This window comes from Abramis brama, assembly GCF_963993115.1.
Source record: "Abramis brama genome assembly, chromosome: 16".
NCBI lineage: Eukaryota > Metazoa > Chordata > Actinopteri > Cypriniformes > Leuciscidae > Abramis > Abramis brama.
The window spans coordinates 23,555,771-23,575,310 of NC_139978.1; the positions used below are offsets into that span (position 1 = coordinate 23,555,771).

The window sequence follows — 19,540 nt, forward strand, 5'->3', positions numbered from 1 at the left end:
CTCCTCAGCCTCTAAAGTTACCACCAGAGTCAAGAGAAGTCTGGTATTTCTAGAAGGAGCATGGGAGGTATAAAGCGCGAAGTGTTACTCAGGTCGAGGCAAGTCAAGAAAAGACAACTCGAGCAACTGAAGCAAAGCTGAGCAGAAGAGTCCGCTCTCTGAAGCGCTAGAACAAACTCGCACGACCTGTAAGTGACTCTCTGAGTTACGTTTACTTTTGAAATATTTTGAATACATTATTAGATACGTTTATGTATGTTATATATTAATATAAATTAAAATGTAATTGTAAACTTTTTCTCAAGTAGATTTTTTTTGGATTATTAAAGTAATTTCTAATAAATTAATCTAATATTTAGAGATGAAAGTCCGCAATATTTTACTGATGTTTACTTTTTTTTTAAGTTAGCCTATATTTACTTTTAAAATATATATTTTTTATATATTATTATATATTATAAAAATAAATTAATATAACATTTCTTAAGTTGATTATTTTGATTATTTATTTCTTTATTGTTTAATTAGTCTATGAGATGAAAGTCTTTAATATATTTGTATATAAATATATTGAATTATTAATTTCAATATTTATATTGAACGTTAATTATACACCAATATTAACACTAATAACTATTATTATTATTATTATTATGTAATATAAAAATAACATTTTTTTTTGTATTGCAGGTGATATTTCATTATAAATAATCAAGATGTCTAAAGGTTTGTCCATTGGCATTGATCTGGGAACCACTTACTCCTGTGTGGGAGTGTTCCAGCATGGCAAGGTGGAAATCATTGCTAATGATCAAGGAAACAGAACCACTCCAAGCTATGTTGCCTTCACAGACACAGAAAGACTCATTGGAGATGCTGCCAAGAACCAGGTCGCCATGAACCCCAACAACACAATATTTGATGCCAAACGGCTGATTGGTAGAAAGTTTAATGATCCAGTGGTCCAATCAGACATGAAGCTTTGGCCCTTCAAGGTCATCAGCGAAGACGGCAAACCAAAAGTTCAAGTTGAGTACAAAGGAGAGACCAAGACATTCTACCCGGAGGAAATCTCATCCATGGTCCTAGTCAAAATGAGAGAGATCGCCGAGGCCTTCCTGGGTCAGAGAGTCAATAATGCTGTCATCACGGTCCCAGCGTACTTTAATGATTCGCAGAGGCAAGCAACCAAAGATGCGGGGGTGATCGCCGGTTTGAACGTGCTGCGAATTATCAATGAGCCTACAGCGGCTGCCATTGCCTATGGGCTGGACAAAGGCAGGAGAGGAGAGAGGAATGTCCTGATCTTCGACTTAGGTGGAGGCACCTTTGATGTCTCAATCCTGACGATTGAGGATGGGATCTTCGAAGTGAAAGCCACAGCAGGGGACACTCACCTGGGTGGGGAGGACTTTGACAATCGTATGGTAAAGCACTTTGTTGAAGAGTTTAAGAGGAAGCACAAGAAGGACATCAGTCAGAATAAGAGAGCAGTGAGAAGGCTTCGCACGGCCTGCGAAAGAGCTAAAAGAACCCTCTCATCTAGCACTCAGGCTAGCATCGAGATCGATTCCCTGTTTGAAGGCATCGATTTCTATACTTCCATCACAAGGGCTCGCTTTGAAGAGCTTAACTCTGAGCTCTTCAGAGGCACTCTGGATCCAGTTGAGAAGGCTTTAAGAGATGCCAAAATGGACAAGTCTCAGATTCACGATATTGTTCTGGTCGGCGGCTCCACGAGGATCCCCAAGATCCAGAAGCTTTTGCAGGACTTCTTCAATGGCAGGGATCTCAACAAGAGCATCAACCCAGACGAGGCGGTGGCATATGGAGCAGCGGTGCAGGCCGCCATCCTAATGGGCGACACCTCGGAAAACGTTCAGGACTTGTTGCTTCTGGATGTGGCTCCTCTGTCCCTGGGTATTGAGACCGCAGGTGGAGTCATGACTGCTCTGATCAAACGCAACACCACCATCCCCACCAAGCAGATGCAGATCTTCTCCACGTATTCTGATAACCAGCCAGGCGTCCTGATCCAGGTGTTTGAAGGCGAGAGGGCCATGACCAAAGATAACAATTTGCTCGGCAAATTTGAGCTCACAGGGATCCCCCCGGCGCCACGAGGCGTACCCCAAATCGAGGTGACCTTTGACATAGATGCCAATGGCATCCTGAACGTATCTGCTGTTGACAAGAGCACAGGAAAAGAGAACAAAATCACCATTACCAATGACAAAGGTAGACTGGGCAAAGAGGAGATAGAACGAATGGTGCAGGATGCTGAAAAGTACAAAGCCGAGGATGAGGTGCAGAGAGAGAAGATTGCAGCGAAGAACGCTCTAGAGTCTTACGCCTTCAACATGAAGAACAGCGTTGAGGACGAAAACCTGAAAGGAAAGATTAGTGAGGAAGAGAAGATGAAGGTCATTAATAAGTGTAAGGAGGTTATCACTTGGATGGAGAACAATCAGTTGGCTGAAAAGGAAGAGTACGAGCACCATCAAAAGGAACTGGAAAGTGTGTGTAGTCCAATCATCACTCGGCTGTATCAGGGAGGAGTTCCCCCCGCAGGTGGCTGTGGATTCCAAGCCCAGTCTGGATCACAGGGCCCCACCATTGAAGAGGTGGATTAAAGAAAGGAAAATTTGCCTTATTATATTGTGCAATATTACTTTCAGTGTTAAAAAAGATATGGTGGCTTCACTTTATATTTCCAGATTTATATGAGCTAAATTATTTTTTTATCTTGTTTGACAAATGTGCTTGAATTTAAATGTTGTAAACCAAATTGTCCTTCAGCTGTGTCAGCTGATAAGTGAATTAATGAAATGGAATAAATTATTATGCAATGTTTTATGATATAACATATTTATTATTTATAAGAATAAAAAATAAATGCAAATTTTAAACCATGAAACTAATGAAACTAGTATTTTTTTCTATCAAAGGGCAAGGTAGAAAATGTATGATGTTAAACCTGCTCTACTTCAGTTTGTACACTAGATGACGTTGTAACACAGACTAATCCAACTACACTAGACAACAGAAGACCAGGGGCCGGTTGCATAAAAATAGCCCTTATATTAAGACTGTGTCTTAAATACTAGTATGACCACCTAGCGTTGATTCAAGGGACAATCAGTATTACTTTCTAGTATCAAATTAGACCAATCTACGTTTTTATATAACTGACTTAAAACAGTTATGAACAGTCATAAAGAAAAAAAAAAAAGTGATGACTAAGTTGTAAGACTAGTCTTAACCGTTTATCCAAACGGCCCCTGGATCCACTTGAGCTAAAACCTAAAAAGTCAAATACCTTATTTATTCATTTATATTTTTATATTTTATATAATTTTCATTTTAATGTATATATTAATATGAATAATTAATTAATGTATTTCAAAAGCAATTGCCCCTTGCCCCAACTGCCCCAGTTCTCCTACACTCCATTGCACTCTCAGTCTAAAACAACAAGGAATGAACCCTTTTCACATCTTGGAAACTAGCAGGGGGAACTATAATAAACCACAATATATATATATATATATATATATATATATATATATATATATATATATATATATTATAATTATTATTATTTATTTATTTTTTGCGGAATGCACATATCCTGCTGGTATAGACATTTGCTTCTTCAACAGCAAAAAAATAAATAAAAATAAATTAATGAGTTTCCACGACTTTCTAAAAGAGGACAAAAATATAGAGAGCCTGATTATACGGCAGATTATAGAAATGTCAAATTTACAGTCAAACCCTGATTCCCATGCAGCAATTGTTGTTATTTTTTGCGCAATTTAATGCCAGAATTTACATGTATGCATTTGGCAGACAATAACAAAGTAATAAAGTAAAAATAATAAAACACAAAATACAGTGTTATAGCCTAAATGTAGGCCTACATAAAATTAAATTAAAATGTTAATGCAGAAATGCGTCATCATATTGCGTGAAAGTAAACTGAATCTTTTCTCTATATGAATTGAGCTTATAATCACACGTAATGCCGCGCTGTAAGGGTTACTGAAACGCTGGAGCATCATCATCAGCATCATCATCCTCCCATGAGCTGTGTCGTCTGACTGTCACAAAGATGCAACAGATCGTTTCCAGCAAACTGATGATACAGTCTTATCCTTCGGCAACAGATGATTTGGTCTAATTCTGATGTACAATCAAAGTTAACATCGCAGACGTTATTCGGGAAGATTTTATTGTAAATTAATTGTTGTGATTAAGGAATAATGCGCGCGCAGGATGGGATTTAATAATTCAACGACGAGGTGACGAGAGTTTTTAAAGAGATGAAATTGGAGAGCATTTTTAGAGTTGTCTGACTTTTATTTGAACTACTCTGTTTTTTCTTTGTAAATGTGATAAGAAATGCCTGAGTACGCGCGCTTAATTCGGTCGTGATACGCGGACGGTTTGCTCATGTTTTGGTGTTTACTATAGTGTCAAAGTGCCCATGAATGAGGATCCACGCAAGCATCCTCCCATAGACTGAGAGTTTCTCCTTTAACAGGTGGTTGTTCGCGTCTCTGATGGTCATGGTGACGGCGGAAACTCTCTACAGTTGTTCGACTTTTAGAACTGACGACAGCTGCGCAGGTTTAGAAAGCCAAGAGAGTTACTAGGTAAAAGCCTCTCCATCGAAATCTATGATCAGCTCGGTGTGTGTTTCGTCGTACCGCGGGCGCAAGTCAGGCAATAAACCTCCTTCCAAATCATGTCTGAAGGAAGAGATGGCCAGAGGCGAAGACTCGGACAAAATCATAATCAACGTCGGCGGTACGCGCCACGAAACCTACAGGAGCACCCTTAGGACCATACCGGGCACGAGACTCGCCTGGCTCGCCGACACGGACAACCAGGTGAACCCGGACGCAGACATGGGGCAGACGCCCACCACCAGCGAATTATTTTTTGATCGACACCCGGGCATATTCGCCTATGTGCTGAACTACTACAGGACTGGCAAGCTTCACTGCCCAGCGGATGTGTGCGGCCCTCTGTTCGAGGAGGAGTTGGCATTTTGGGGCATCGATGAGACGGACGTGGAGCCCTGTTGCTGGATGACCTACCGCCAGCACAGGGACGCAGAAGAGGCACTTGATATTTTCGAGCCGCCAGACCCGGAGGATGCGGAGGACGACCAGGACTTGCCCAGACGCTTCGGCATTGAGGACAGCCCTGACCGCTCCAGGGGATGCTGTGAAGTTTGGCAACCAAAAATATGGGCGCTCTTTGAAGATCCATATTCTTCGCGTGCAGCCCGGGTAAGATATTCGAATTCACAATACAAGAATATGGGGGAAAATAAGGCCTTTTAATTTTTTTTTTTTTTTTTTTCTTCAACAAATGGTCAAAGAAGTGATCCTTATACTTTATCATGTGAGCTGTTTTATTTCAATTCATCGTATGCATAGGCCATATAGCCTAGAGCATGTGTGAAGTTCCTTTGAAAACTTTTTGTTCCCTAGTTGTCTGTAAACCTTTATTTCAAGGTAAGGACCAAATTAGGCTACTGTGTTATTTCTTTGGTGTCAGAATGTTAAAGAATGTTACATTTTTGTTGTAATTAGGGGAAACTCATAAAATGTCACAACTCTAAATATCACATATTTGATAATTAAAAGTAATTCGTCATTAAAATAGTTTTAAATGGCAATGAATTGAATATCAGTTCAACAGACAACAGCACCAACTGTAGAAAACATGACTTGATTGTATGATTTTAATTGTTGGATACAATTGCAAAGGTCAAGTCCTCTGAGGCGGGACAGTCCAAAATGACCTTTTAAAGGGGGACTTTTGGCTACTTTTCATGATAGATTAGTTTTATTTTAGATAATAGTAATCATATCCAAGAGTTCTTCCAACCTGTGTGATTATTGTCTCTATAATGCTTTAAAAAAAAGGTAGTGGGACACCAAATGCCATGTTCATGGAATGAGCCATAACCTGATCACAATATGCGCATCTAAATTAGAAACCATTTTAAAATGATTGACAAAAATAGACTTGCATCATGCAGTATTTAGTGTCAGTTATGCACATCCAACAGGTGATGCATGCCAACAGGTGTTGTTGCATTATGGCCATTAGAGTTTTCAGGCTTTAGTCTCAATCTGTAAGTTAGTTTTGAATAAATGTCATGATCACAGATCCATCTTTACTCCGTGGTTACGGGTGGAAACACAATCAGCACCAACTGTCTATTGAACGGCACCTGTCTCACACTGTTGCAAACATGCACTCACCCAGATGCCACCTGCTCTAGTGTTAATGTGTCACATGCTGATGTCAGATGTGTGAAATCCTCTCTTGCTGTGATGGATGAATGTCATTTGGAGACATTTCTATGATGCTACAGAGTCAAAATGATTTATGTTTGCACACTTATCAAAAGTTGTGCAACATTCAGATTTGTCTATTTGTCTCCTTTATTGCTAGGTTGGTTATTTACTAGCAGATAAATTGCCTTAAACCAGACAGATAATGCGTATTGAGGGCTGTGTCAGAGGAGTGATCTTTAGATTTTGAGGCTTAATGTTAGTCAAGATTCAATCGGTGTGTGCAAACGACAAACTAAAATAGGAGAAAGTAAGAGATTGTGGACACAGTGCCTTTAAAATGCTTTTAAAATGTCTATATGTCCATTTTAAGTCCACCAAATGATGATGAGATGATGAGAAGGATCGACTCGCAGGCATTAACCATGATTAGAATAAAACGTTTCACCTCTCACTCGTAGAATAAAGTGTATCACCACTCACAGTTCTTCAGCTGGTTGGTTTGATTTATTTGTGTGATAATGTTCTCATTAGATAGTCATGAAAAGCGCTCACCTTAATTTGATCAAAAATACAGTAAAAACAGTAATATTGTGAAATAGCCTATTACAATTTAAAGCAGCTCTTTTCTATTTGTAATTTTAAAATGTAATTTATTTTATGGCAAAGCTGCTCTTTTCAGCCATTACTCCAGTCTTCAGTGTCACATGATCCTTCAGAAATCATTCTAATATGCTGATTTGGTGCTCGTGAAATTTTTTATGATCAATGCTGAAAACGGTTCCTTGATGATATATATATATTTTTTTTTTCAGTATTCTTTGATGAATAGAAAGTTTAATAGATTAACATTCATTTGAAATAGAATTGTTTGTAAATAAAAACGATAAAATTTAAGTATTCATTTCTTACAGACAGCAAACTTGCCCTGAGGATTTTGTTATCACGTCTATTTTGTGCATTTTATAGCTAATCATAACTTTTATATCTGAGTTTTTTGAAGCAAAATTCGAAGTGTAATTAAATCACAAGCAAGAGCACCCTTGGCAGAGCATACAGTCACTACTGTAATGAGCTTTTTAAATCAGTAATGTGAAAGCTTTTTATTGTAGGACTAAATCTCTGTTACAGTATTGGACCCTGGACCTTATGGCTGCTTTTTTTGACCGGGAAATCAATTCTCCCCTTAGAGAAATGTAAAATTTAGGAATTAATTTAGTTGTTTGGCACAGAGGTCACTAAAAATAAATAAAATAACAGTGCTCTCATACAATGTGTCTCTTTTCTCTTTAGGCTACAAAACAGACATCACATTTCATTGATATGCAGTGTGTTTGTCACAGCTGAGCTGCTTTGGTTGTTAACATCTACACAGCTGAGCCATTGCCTTGCAGGTCCATCACTTCATCACTATTAAGCTAGCTGTTTGTTTTTTCCTAATTAATTTAGATGATATCCAGTATACAGGCCTGACAGACTAGATGCTGATCACGCCTCTAAGAAAACCAGTAATAGGGAAGAAAGAGGTGAAACAGAACAGAGACACTTTCTAAGGAATAAACCTCTCAGAGCAAACAAGACATCATTATATTCTAATCACCCAGAAATGACAAGGAGCAAATGGTTGGGTTTCTTGGACCCTGCTGCTCTTCGGCTCTCTCAATTATCTCTGCCTTGAGAGCATTATGGGCTGCAGGGCTTATGTTACCATACTGACGGCTAGTCAGGCCAGCTAATACAGTTAGAAAAGAGGAAAATCTATCTATGAGGGCTTTCATTAATCAGGGGATCCAAACGGCAGAGGAGAAATGGAAAGAAATAGAAACAGGGCAAACATTTATTTTTTTTACAGAATCTTGTCTCCCAGTAAAAATGTCAAAACCTTTAAGATAAATTTACGTAAGTGTATTTTCTCACCCTATTAAAATAATAATTTGACCCAAATGTAGTCTAATGAGTCTACTTGTATTGTCTTCTTCTGCTGAACATAAAATATATTTTGAAGAATGTCAGTAACCAAACAGTTTCAGTTCCCATTGACTTCCATTTTACTTTTTTATCCATCCAATGTGGGTGAACATGATTTCACCAAGTTCAACATGTTCCTGGATCAACATATTTTTTTGTGTGCCTGGAACAACATTGCAATCGACCAATCAGATTTGAGGGACAAGTTTACAGTTTATATCAAGTTAAGGCTTACAACCAGGGTTAGGTGCTTCTACATCAGTGTTATTCACCTATCATTTCCCTCTGATTTTAGGAAGAAGTTATAGTAGGGTTAGGTTTAGGGGTAGGGATAGGGATAGTTAGGACTACATTTTCAGACAGGGATGTTGACAGAATTTGTTGATCCGGGAGTCTTAGTCTTACGGTACTTGGCAAAATGGAAGTCAATGGGAACCAAAACTGTTTCGTTACCAACATTCTTCAAAATATACTTTTGGGTTACACTTTATTTTAAGGTTACATAGTTACATTGTCCTTACTCAAATAAGTACTGAGTAATATGAATTATACATATACAGCGTTAGAATAAACTGGGAAGGGTCATAGCACTTGCATATTGTTGTCCTATTGCATGCTCTCCTCATTTGTAAGTCACTTTGGATAAAAGCGTTTGCTAAATGATTAAATATAAATGTAATGTAAATGTAAATATACTTACTATATAATGTAATTATGAATAATTTACTGTTATTACTATAGAACATGTAACCTTAAAATAAAGGTTTTGGTGTGTGTGTGTGTGTGATGTGTAAGGTCTACGTCTAATTACAGCATTACATTCTCACCGTCATGGTAATTAATCAGTCACCGGGTAATTGACCGAGGGCAGAAACTGTCTGGATGTGTGCCGTGCTAGGCATTCTGCTAGCATGATTTTGAATGGTTGTGTGCTATTAAAAAGCCTTTAGAACTGCTCCTGTGTTTTAAAGGGGCTCTAGTGGAGAAATTATGGATTGAACCTTCATGAGATATCAGAGATCCCTAATATGAACAATATAGCCTGATGTCTAATAACCATTAAAAATGACTTTAAAACAATCTCTCTAGGCTCAATCTAAGACATGCACATATTTCCCGGTGGCATGTGTGGACAGTAGCCTATCTGTACTTTTGAAAGCCCTGTAGGGAACTCACTGTGAAAGATAATGGTCTCTCCACTCATTAACAAATATGTGATATCCAAAGCGACTTACAAATTAGGAGAGCAATAGAAGCAATTAAACTAACAATAGGACAACAATATGGAAGTACTGTGACCCTTCCAAGTTTAGTCTAACGCAGTAAATGAAGATGCGCTTATGTAGTGCATTTTGAACCTTCGTTTTTCTTAAATATGAGCTGGATCTGTGCTGGATTAAGATAAGAGTTTTGCTTTTTAGTGACTCTTTCTGTGCATTGCATCGTTGTGCCAGTAGGTGGCAAAGAGTTTTAATGAGTGAGTCTTTGAATCACTTATTCAACCCATTTGTTTAAATTCATTCAGAAACCAAACAACTAACTGCCTTTATGAGTTGAATCATTCACATAAAGGTATAGTGGAGGATCTTTCAGAATTTTAGATAAGACCCGCCCTCTCCACTTTTTGAATAAGTTTGCTCTGTGGGTGCATGGGTGATATGGCCCAAAATTATTTATTATTACAAATTGTATTGTTACACATTATTTTGTTAATGATTTTCAAGAAATTAAACAATAGAGAGGAAATAATTTATAACCTGTTTTTTTTTTTTTTTTTGTACTGGAATTACTTTGTTTATTTTTCTTAACTTATTTTTGCTATTCTGATCTATTTTCTTGAATGCAATCAACAAAGACTAAGATGCAATACCATATGTGAGGAACACAACCCATATAAAATATTATCTTGTTTATTGGTAGATACTGACTGCCTGCTGCCTGCCAGATTCACAGATAGTCTGTTGTTTGATCTAAAAACTAATAAAAATGGAAATAAAAGCTTTTTACAGGCAGGATGAGGCAGTTGCTTACACTCGGAAAAGTTTTTGGCAAGAGAATGGAATTAAAGAACGCCTGTTCTTTTGTTTGTAATCTCGAAATCATGTAAACTGTGTTAAATCAAGAGGCTAAATATGAACAGACGCTATGAACATTTAAACAGAAGACTCGAGTGCAGGTCCATTAATGTACGTCTCTTTCTAATAAAATGCACACAGAATTTATACCTGCACAAGCTGGTCCAGGTATGCAGAGAGCCGTGGTCTCCGGTATGAGCCTTATATGAACACAATGAGAGAGTGTATATAACAGACTTGTGTCTCTAGCAGTTTCATAGTTATGTGCTACAGAGTATGAACAGGTTGGCTTTGTCTGTTTAGAAGTATGGTAAACCATTTGGCATTTAGATAAACCTGTAGATAAATGTCTAAATGTAGATATCCTTCACAGGCTAGACTTTTTCACAGACCTATACTCACAGCTTGTTGCAATGACACGTTCACTGGAGTGGTGTTTTGTAATGTTGAGGCTGATTGTTTTTGAGAAAATCATTTAAAAGAAGTCATTGTATTAGCAGAGCAAGATATTACATTTTTGATGAAAATTTTCAAATTTTCTAAATAAACCGTATTTGTTCTTCCAATGTGCAATGATGAATCATTCACAATAAAAGACCAGGAACATTACACTACTGTTACCTGTAGCAAAGACACATTAAATTGATTAATAGTGACAACAAAGTGACTTAAATACTGTTCTTTCATACTTTCTATTCATCAAAGAATCCTGAAATATTAAGCAGCACAACTGTTTTCAACATTAATAGTATTAAGACATGTTTCCTAATCAGCATATTCCACAGCACAGGAATAAATTACATTTTAAAACACAGTTATTTTAAAGTGTATAGTATTACTGTTTTTTAATGTATTTTTTATCAAATAGATGCAGTCAGCCCTGATAAGCATAAGAAACTTATTTCTGAAACATTAAAAAATCTTACCGACCCCAAACTTTTGAACAGTTTGATTTCATGCTGACTTTTTGAAGATTTATATTTTAATTGAATATGTAACATTAAGTAAAACTATAGTCATATAGAAAAACTAAAATCATTGTAGACCATAGAGGGAATAAATAAACTACTGATAGCTCTTTGTAGCAAAATTGTTTTCACAATTATGCACAGTGACAGACTTTTATACACTGAAGAAATACAAGCACAAGGTCAAGGAGGCCAAGCTCGATTCACAATTTAAATTATTCACCCTTTTTATTCCTGGGTTTCCGCAGTTTATCTGACCCTGACCCAAGTGCATTTTGCCCTGACATGTTACTGCAGTGACAGTGTGCCTTGACTTTAGTTTTTTTTTTTTTTATGTTCTTACTCTCAGAAATGAGCATTCACACACAAAAGCCATTGCAGAGAAATGTATCAAATGCACAAACACTGTTGTTCATGCAGGGAAAAGACAGATTCTCTGGAGAAATGCTTGGCACAACAGCTTATGTGCTCCTGGCACTGGACTCAAGAGTTATATGACAGACAAAATAATAGTGACTTAATTCATCCCTGGTGTATGTAATTGCTTTAGTTCCCTGCAGTCTGCAGCTTAGGAACAATATAAAGCATGGAGGGAGTACCTTAGGCAGTCAAAGTCATGGTTCACTTGGCATATTGAAGCTTTGCTTAGAATTATACCTTACTTGTGTTAAGCTCTGAAATCTTGCACTCAAAATCTGTTTGTCAATGTCAAACATCATTGTTCTCACATGTCATGTCTCACATTGTATTCATTAATGCATTCTTTGAGAATCAAATCCTTGACCTTGAAGTTGCTAGCATTTTGCAATACTGTTTGAGCAGGATGAAAATGTATTATGTTATATTTTTGTAAAAGATGTTATTAAAGTGATGGATAGGTAACATATTTGTTTATCCAGTCCTAGGCAAAGCTACAACTATCCTCTGTGATTAAGGGACTAGTACTAACACACCCCCTGAGGACTTGAATGCTAGCGAGTTTATATGTATCCTTTATTCTATATATTCTGAGTCTTCCTACTTTTACTGACATTGTTTTTACTTGTTTAACAGTTATGGCAGGCTTGAATTATTTTCCATGGAAACTTAATTTGCTCATACAGGTGGACTGGAATGTGACAGCTGCACTATGGGTAAATGTCTTTGTGAGGTGTGACTAAATACAAAATGAGCTGGAGGCTGCTGTAGTGAACAGCTGGTATGGTAGACTATCTAAGTGGACACTCACTGACACAAGCAACACGTTCTCTCTCTCTTTACCACTCTCTCTCACTCACATATACACCGTTCAATAGTTTGGGCTCAGTAAGATGTTTAATTTTATTAGGCAAGGATGCATTAAATTGATCAAAAGTGACAGTAAAGACCTTTACATTGTTACAAAATCTGTTTATTTAAACTGTAACATTTTTAATTATTTTAAAAAAGTATGGTTTCTACAAAAATATTAAGCAGCACAACTGTTTTCAACATCAATTATAATAAGAAATGTTTCTTGAGGACCAAATCAGCATATTAGAATGATTTCTGAAGGATCATGCGACACTGAAGACCGGAGTAATAATGCTGAAAATTCAGCTTTACATCACAGGAATTTTAAACATTTTCAAATATATTAAAATAGAAAACATTTCTTTTAGACTAATTTACAATATATATATATATATTTTTTAATCAAATAATTGCAGCATTTGTGAGCATGATAGGCTTTTTTTTTTTTAAAGTCTTTTTTAACTCAAACGGTATATATTTTCTTGTCATAGATAAACTCCTAAATTAGAAACATCTGGATGTGCAGATGTATTTGTAAAACGATGCGTCATACAAAGCTAGTACATTTCCAGCTATCACCTATTCAACTTTTTTTGTGATGTACTGTAAGATTTTAGTAGCAGTTATTGTAAAAGTAGTGTTAATAGTGTCAGATTGATTTCAATGAATCATTTTACAAAAATAGTGATTTCTAAATGAACTCACATAACAAACATTGTTTATTTTTATAATGAATACTAAGTTAACAGCCATCTGGCCTTCCTGTTAATACATTTTTAGCACAGTGTAGCAACCAATGAAGAACCTCTCTCTGCACTTAATACTGTTAGTGCTCAGATACAAGATCTTAGCTCATATTTTCATACTCTCAGATTTTCATGTATTTATATAAATGTTTATTATTGGAAAAAATGGTGTCAGCATACAAAACGGTTGCACTGGATACATGATATTAGCTTTTGTTTAATGAATTATTCTCAATGAACTGTGTTCTGTCGTGATATAGTGCTGGATAATGACCCGTCTGTCCAGCAATTTACAACTCCACTTAAACTGTTTGTATTCAGCACTCTGAAAGGTTTTGCTAATGTTGTAACAATAGCACTCTGTGGGGTGCGAGAGCAGTTTGACTAAATTATTTCACCATTTCCTCATTAGAACACAAATATATTTAGCTTAGAGTCCCTTTCTACGAAACTTCGCCTAACACATTACTGAAAATATGGTGTCTGCTTTTTTGTGAAGCACAAAATTATAGGCATGAAGAGCTAGTATGAGTTAAGGTGCTAGTATAAGTCAGAGAATTCTGCAGATTTGTTGTGGTAGAAATTTCCTTAAAACAAATTCTACATGCGACTTTAGAAACAAAATATTTTTATACTAAAATAAACGTAGAACATCTCTTCTCTATTACAATATCTATAATTAAAATATTGTTCTATAGTTACTATGATTGTACAATCAATTTTAGCTTCAATATTAACAGAATCCATGGTCAACATCAGTCAATCCTAAATTATGATGGTGAAAGTTAAAAGGATTTTGTGTAGACTTATTATTATTGCTAGAAAGATCTCCTGAAGAAGTGCCTTTTAACACAGACACCCTCGCTCGCTCTGCCCACATATGTGTTATCATTTAATTACCACATTTGAATTTCAGCATCTGAAAAAAAAAAAAAATTCTTCATGTGGTCCTGAATTGGATTGAAATTATTGCTGGTTTAAATCTGAGGGCACTTCCCTTTTTGTGGCCACTTTGCTATTGATTAAAGTTGTACTCAAAAGTACTCAATAAAACACTTTAATCAGGAGTGAAATGAAAGGGCTGCTGGAAAAGACAACTGTCATACTTCATCTTTGGTTCTTTATATATTTGCACAAGTGCATTGTGTAAGCAGACGTATTGGAAAAACGTGTCTCTACTGTACCTACATTTTCATAAAGACTTATTTTCAGATGGTTCCTTGCGTTATTACCTCAAAACACTTTCACCATAGTGTGTGATTTATACATTTTGATATTTGAATCACATAACCAGCTCCATAAGGCTTTTCTAACATAGTAAACTTGCTCGGTAGTGTCACGGTCACCAGCTAAGTCACCACCTCCTCACTACATTTCCCATCATCCTCCCTGGCCCTCACCTGCATGCACTTCCCAATCACAGAGATCGCTGTCACCTGCACCTGCACCTGCACCTGCATCTTCATCAGCACCATAGATATCATATAATAAAGGCTAGATGTCTCGTGCGCGCTGCTGGCCAATGGAGCTCGACGGCCGCACACGGCGGCCATCTTACCACAGGGTGCTCGCTCACTCGTAACATGGTGCATGTACTTTTAAATAACCATAACTTGCTCAATTTTCTACAGATTTTCAAACGGTTTGGTTTGTTATAAACGTCAGAGATGTAGAATAATTATAACAATGGACTTCTATATGAAAGAATTATAGCCACTTTAATAACGTTTGTAAGAAACCAAACCGTTTGTAAATCCATTAAGATTTCAGCGAGATAAGAGGATTTGTGTGCGTGCTGATCACTCACCTTAATTCACAGCTTCCCTGTGGTAAGATGGCCGCCAGTGATGCCAGAAGTGACTCCGCCTTAAGACATCTAGCCTTTATGGATATCTATGATCAGCACAGTCAGCATAAAAGCACTCACCTTACACAGTCTCTTGGTCTGGTCTCGTTTGAGTAAGGACTCACTTCCTTGTCTCTTACCTTCCAACGACTGATGTTTAAGTGGGATCGTCTCCCGTCCTGTTCATCCAAAGTCTCCTTCATCTTCCTGGTTCCTGTCATCATCCAGCTACTTACCTCTCTCCGTTCCATTTTGTGTCCAGCGACCTCTCACCACAGCATCCACGACCTCCTTCATCATCTGCTAAAGAACAATTAACCTGTTTCTCACTCATATCCTTTGTGTTGAGTCTCTGTTCCATAACAGAAGACCAGACCAATACAGAAAGTCAACAATATGGGCATCCTGCTCAGTCCCCTAGACCCTGTCGATCTGCTTCTGGCCATCTCCCAGGACCACCGCCCCATTGAGACCTACATAGAGGAGTTCCTCCACCTAGTCCACCAGGTGTCCTGGAAAGAGGCAGCCCTCAAGTCCATCTTTTGGTTGGGTCTGGACGATCCACTCTTTAGGCAATTCCCAGCTACTGACACCACGTGTTCCTTGAGGGAATACATTCACAACATCCTGTGGGTGAGTGAGTCATCCTATACAATAGAAGCAGTTTCGGATTCTCTTTCCGTCCCCACTGCCCTTCCAGAACCTTGTCCCGTCATGGCCGCAAACCTTCCAGGGTCAGCTGCATGCACTTACCAATCACAGGGATCGCTGTCACCTGCACATCTTCATCAGCACAGTCAGCATAAAAGCACTCACTTTACAGTCTCTTGGTCTGGTCTCGTTTGAGTAAGGACTCACTTCCCTGTCTCTCTTACTTTCCAACGATTGATGTTTAAGTGTGATCCTCTCCCTTCCTGTTCATCTAAAGTCTCCTTCGTCATCCAGCTACCTCTCTCCCTTCCATTGTGTGTACTCCAGTGACCTCTCACCACAGCATCCACGACCTCCATCTGCCAAAGAACAATAAACCTGTTTCTCACTCGTATCCTTTGTCTTGAGTCTCTGTTCCATAACAGGTAGCTCACCTAGTACAGTGATACAGTAATATTGAGCATCAAGGTATAAGTCCTGTGAAACAAGTGTAACGATAAAAGAGCTCAAAGTTTTGTATAAGCAAGCCAAAATGGAATTGTTGCTTCAGCCAATACATTTAAGCTCACGTTTCCTGATGTTAACAATATTGGTTAGGTTTAGGGTAGGGATTAGTGATGGTGCTATGTTATTTTCAACATTTAGCATCTAGACTTTTAGCATCACTCAACAGACATTTCATTTCCACACATGCAGCAATAAATACAACAATGTAACAAAACCTTGCCAGATTCAGATCTGTCTGTTTTTATAAAACTGAACACTTGCTGGACAATTCACTTTGAAAGTGTTGTGAAATGTGCCAGAAGGCAGCAATGAAATATGACTTTGCCAAAATTTCACCACAGCCAAGTATTGTTGTCTTTGCATAATTCTACTGTTAACTAACAGGGGAAAAGTGCCTGCACAGATATGCTATAGTAAGAGTAAAGGAAGTTTTCTCATTTTGATCCGTACAACAACAGGAAGTGCTCTATATGGGATCTGTATGGGATCTATTCATCCTAGTCACGGGACCATCGCTGTCCTTTGCACAAACACATCTGTCCGTCATAAATTTACAGGGTCAATATGTTCACCTTCTCAACAGAGAATTGATGGTTCACCTTCTCAAAAAGAAATACCGAGAAGCTTGTTTTGTATGAAGTCAAAGCCAGAGGTCTTCAATAGTTGGAGCTACAGGATGTCCGGCAATTGTTGTTTGATCTGGAACAATTTTTTTTTGTGTAAAAAAGAACATTAGCAGCAAAAAAAAGAAAATTATTTCTTCAACAGTAGAATTTCTGTTCTGTTCTGTTCAATCCCCCCCCCCCCCTTTAAAATATATGTAAAAAAAATGGAAATGGTGTTAAAGTCATGATATAAAACGAAAGTAGCAATAGATATTTACCTCCATATAGTGATGTATATCTGAGTGAAATGTGTTAACGCAAAAGAAAGAAAATGTAGGGCAGGAACTTGGTTCAATCCATCAGTTGTTGATTGAATGGAGGCAGATTTTTGTCAGCTTGTAGTCGATTGTAAGAAAGGGATGGAGTTTATGCGGATGAAATGATTGTCCAGCACACATCACTGAAGAGATTTCATTGGAAGATCAAGTTATGACTATAATTAAGAAGAAAAAGAAAAAAGAAATATTTACAGATGGTTGGTTCACAATAAATACTAATAACATGCATTTAAAAAATAGATAGGATGAATTTTATGCCAACTTTTATGCCAACTTTAAATAAATCTTAGTGGTCACCGTGATTTTGCCAAGTACAACATGATATTGGATCAACGTATTTTGTTGATCCTGGAACAACTTTACTGTCCAAAAATTTAGTGCTAACCCTACTTACCCCTACAGTTAGATGGAAATGATAGGTGAATATCACTGATGTAGAAGTACCCAGAGCCATAGAGAGAAAGAGTTGCGACACTCTTTGATGTCGCCGCTATGGCTGTCACGTGGTTCATGTAAGCCCCAATAGTTCCAAAACATACGCTGGCTGTCATGTTCTTCTATGGGACAGACAGCAGCGATTGCATTATTGAACGGTAAATATAAAATAAAACACACACCCAAGTACTTTTTCAGCTGTTATTGCATTATTGCATTTTGTTAATGTCAGTTTTGCATTTGGAGATAAGTTTTAGGCTATATTTTTGGAGGGAAAAGCTTAGTGTTCATGTTCGCATGGGTAGTAGCACTGGCTTTAGCGGCTCTAACTTAACTTTTCCATATCATTCATCTGATGATGGACGTCTCATGATATTTATTTTAGCACAATTGGGCTGTATTAGGCTATTGAATCCCGTGATTTTGCTTATAAATTCCGATTCAGCCATTAGCCTACCTTCGTGATCACGCAAAGAGGTCTGCCGTGGTGGTCCGTTTAGAATTCGCTTAGAAGCTAGCTAAGCTCACTTCTTCTGATGAAAGTGGCCACCCCCAGGACCACAACGTGAAACATGATCATGTTAAGACTCTAAGAATATTATTTTAAGATTAAGCCATACACATTATCAAAACTATAACAGATTAAAAAACGAATTTACGCTTTTATGTTTGGGTCTATAGGTAAGTGCAGAGTGAAGATTTTTCTCTATGGCTCTGGGTTAGTGTACAGAGTAGGCTAAGAGTAAGGGTAGCTGTAACTCAATCCAAGTAACTTAAGCAATTAACTAACAAAACACTTGTAACTTCTGTTACAGCTATTGAGACATCATTTAAGCATGGCTGATACAAATGAAGGTTTTCAAATAAAATATTTTTTATTAAACAATGACAGACAACAAAAATATGTGCTTGTGTGAGTGTGTGTGAACAAGAAAAACAAAAACCAGGGGCAGGTGATCCATGAAACAGACAGGACTGGTGATGGCCATAACAATCCTAGAGGTCCAGCATTGTTCTCACAAGCCGCTTCACTCAAGACAATAAAACATAATGAAAAGTTAGTATATCCCAAAAAATTCAATTAAATAAAAGTCGCTATAAAGGTGGTAGCGATTCATTACCGAACTCTTACTGTCACAGCTGACGAAGTCACGCTAGCTAACTAGCTAGCAGGCAGTGCTTGAAAATTGGTTGAAACAACCAACATAAAATGTAAATAATTACGCTGTGCATGTACAAATGAAGACCAGTATAAGCATCGCAAAGGGCCTCTGAAACAATATAGACAGTTGACAATTCAAAAGAGGGCGGTTAAAAGCGCCGCCATTTTTTACAACGGAGGTCTATGGGAGTGTCGCAACTCTTTCTCTCTATGGCTCTGGAAGTACCTAACCCTTGTTGTAAGCCTAAACCTGACATAACCTGTAAACTTGTCCCTCAAATCTGATTGGTTGATTGTAATGTTGTTCCAGGATCAACAAAGATGTTGATCCAGGAACATGTTGTACTTGGTGAAATCACCTTCACCAATGTTAGTATAGGCTAGACTTAAAATGCATATAACTAACAATATGCATGTCTATTCACCAAGAGGTCCTTGACCTGAAAAAACTGAAGACTCCTGATCTTAAAGCTCTGTTGGGGTTTATTTAAGCCTGCCAAATCTTGAACAGGCAACCTGCTGTAATGAATTGTTAAAATGGTTAAAGGTGTCTTCATTTGTTTATTACTCCTGTGAGGATGTGCAAACATAAATAAAATTGATTACATCGCCCTTGTGTCGCCCATGGGCTTGTACCTCCTTCAGTGTGA

General features: G+C 37.5%; 2 protein-coding genes across 2 annotated transcripts in view; both read left to right on the top strand.

Moving 5' to 3' along the window:
• The first annotated feature begins 43 nt into the window (after positions 1 to 43).
• Positions 44 to 2,909, top strand: hspa1b (heat shock protein family A (Hsp70) member 1B). The gene is made up of 2 exons (XM_084138573.1): positions 44 to 188; positions 691 to 2,909. Exon 2 carries the CDS (start codon positions 717 to 719, stop codon positions 2,631 to 2,633), a length of 1,917 nt encoding a protein of 638 aa, XP_083994699.1. The 5' UTR covers positions 44 to 188; positions 691 to 716; the 3' UTR covers positions 2,634 to 2,909.
• Positions 2,910 to 4,543: 1,634 nt separating this feature from the next.
• Positions 4,544 to 19,540, top strand: part of kcnc4 (potassium voltage-gated channel, Shaw-related subfamily, member 4) — a 29,096-nt gene continuing 14,099 nt past the window's right edge. Inside the window, exon 1 of the mRNA XM_084138684.1 lies at positions 4,544 to 5,300. Within this exon, the coding sequence (XP_083994810.1) occupies positions 4,683 to 5,300 (618 nt within the window). The 5' untranslated portion in view covers positions 4,544 to 4,682. The remainder of the gene's footprint in view (positions 5,301 to 19,540) is intronic.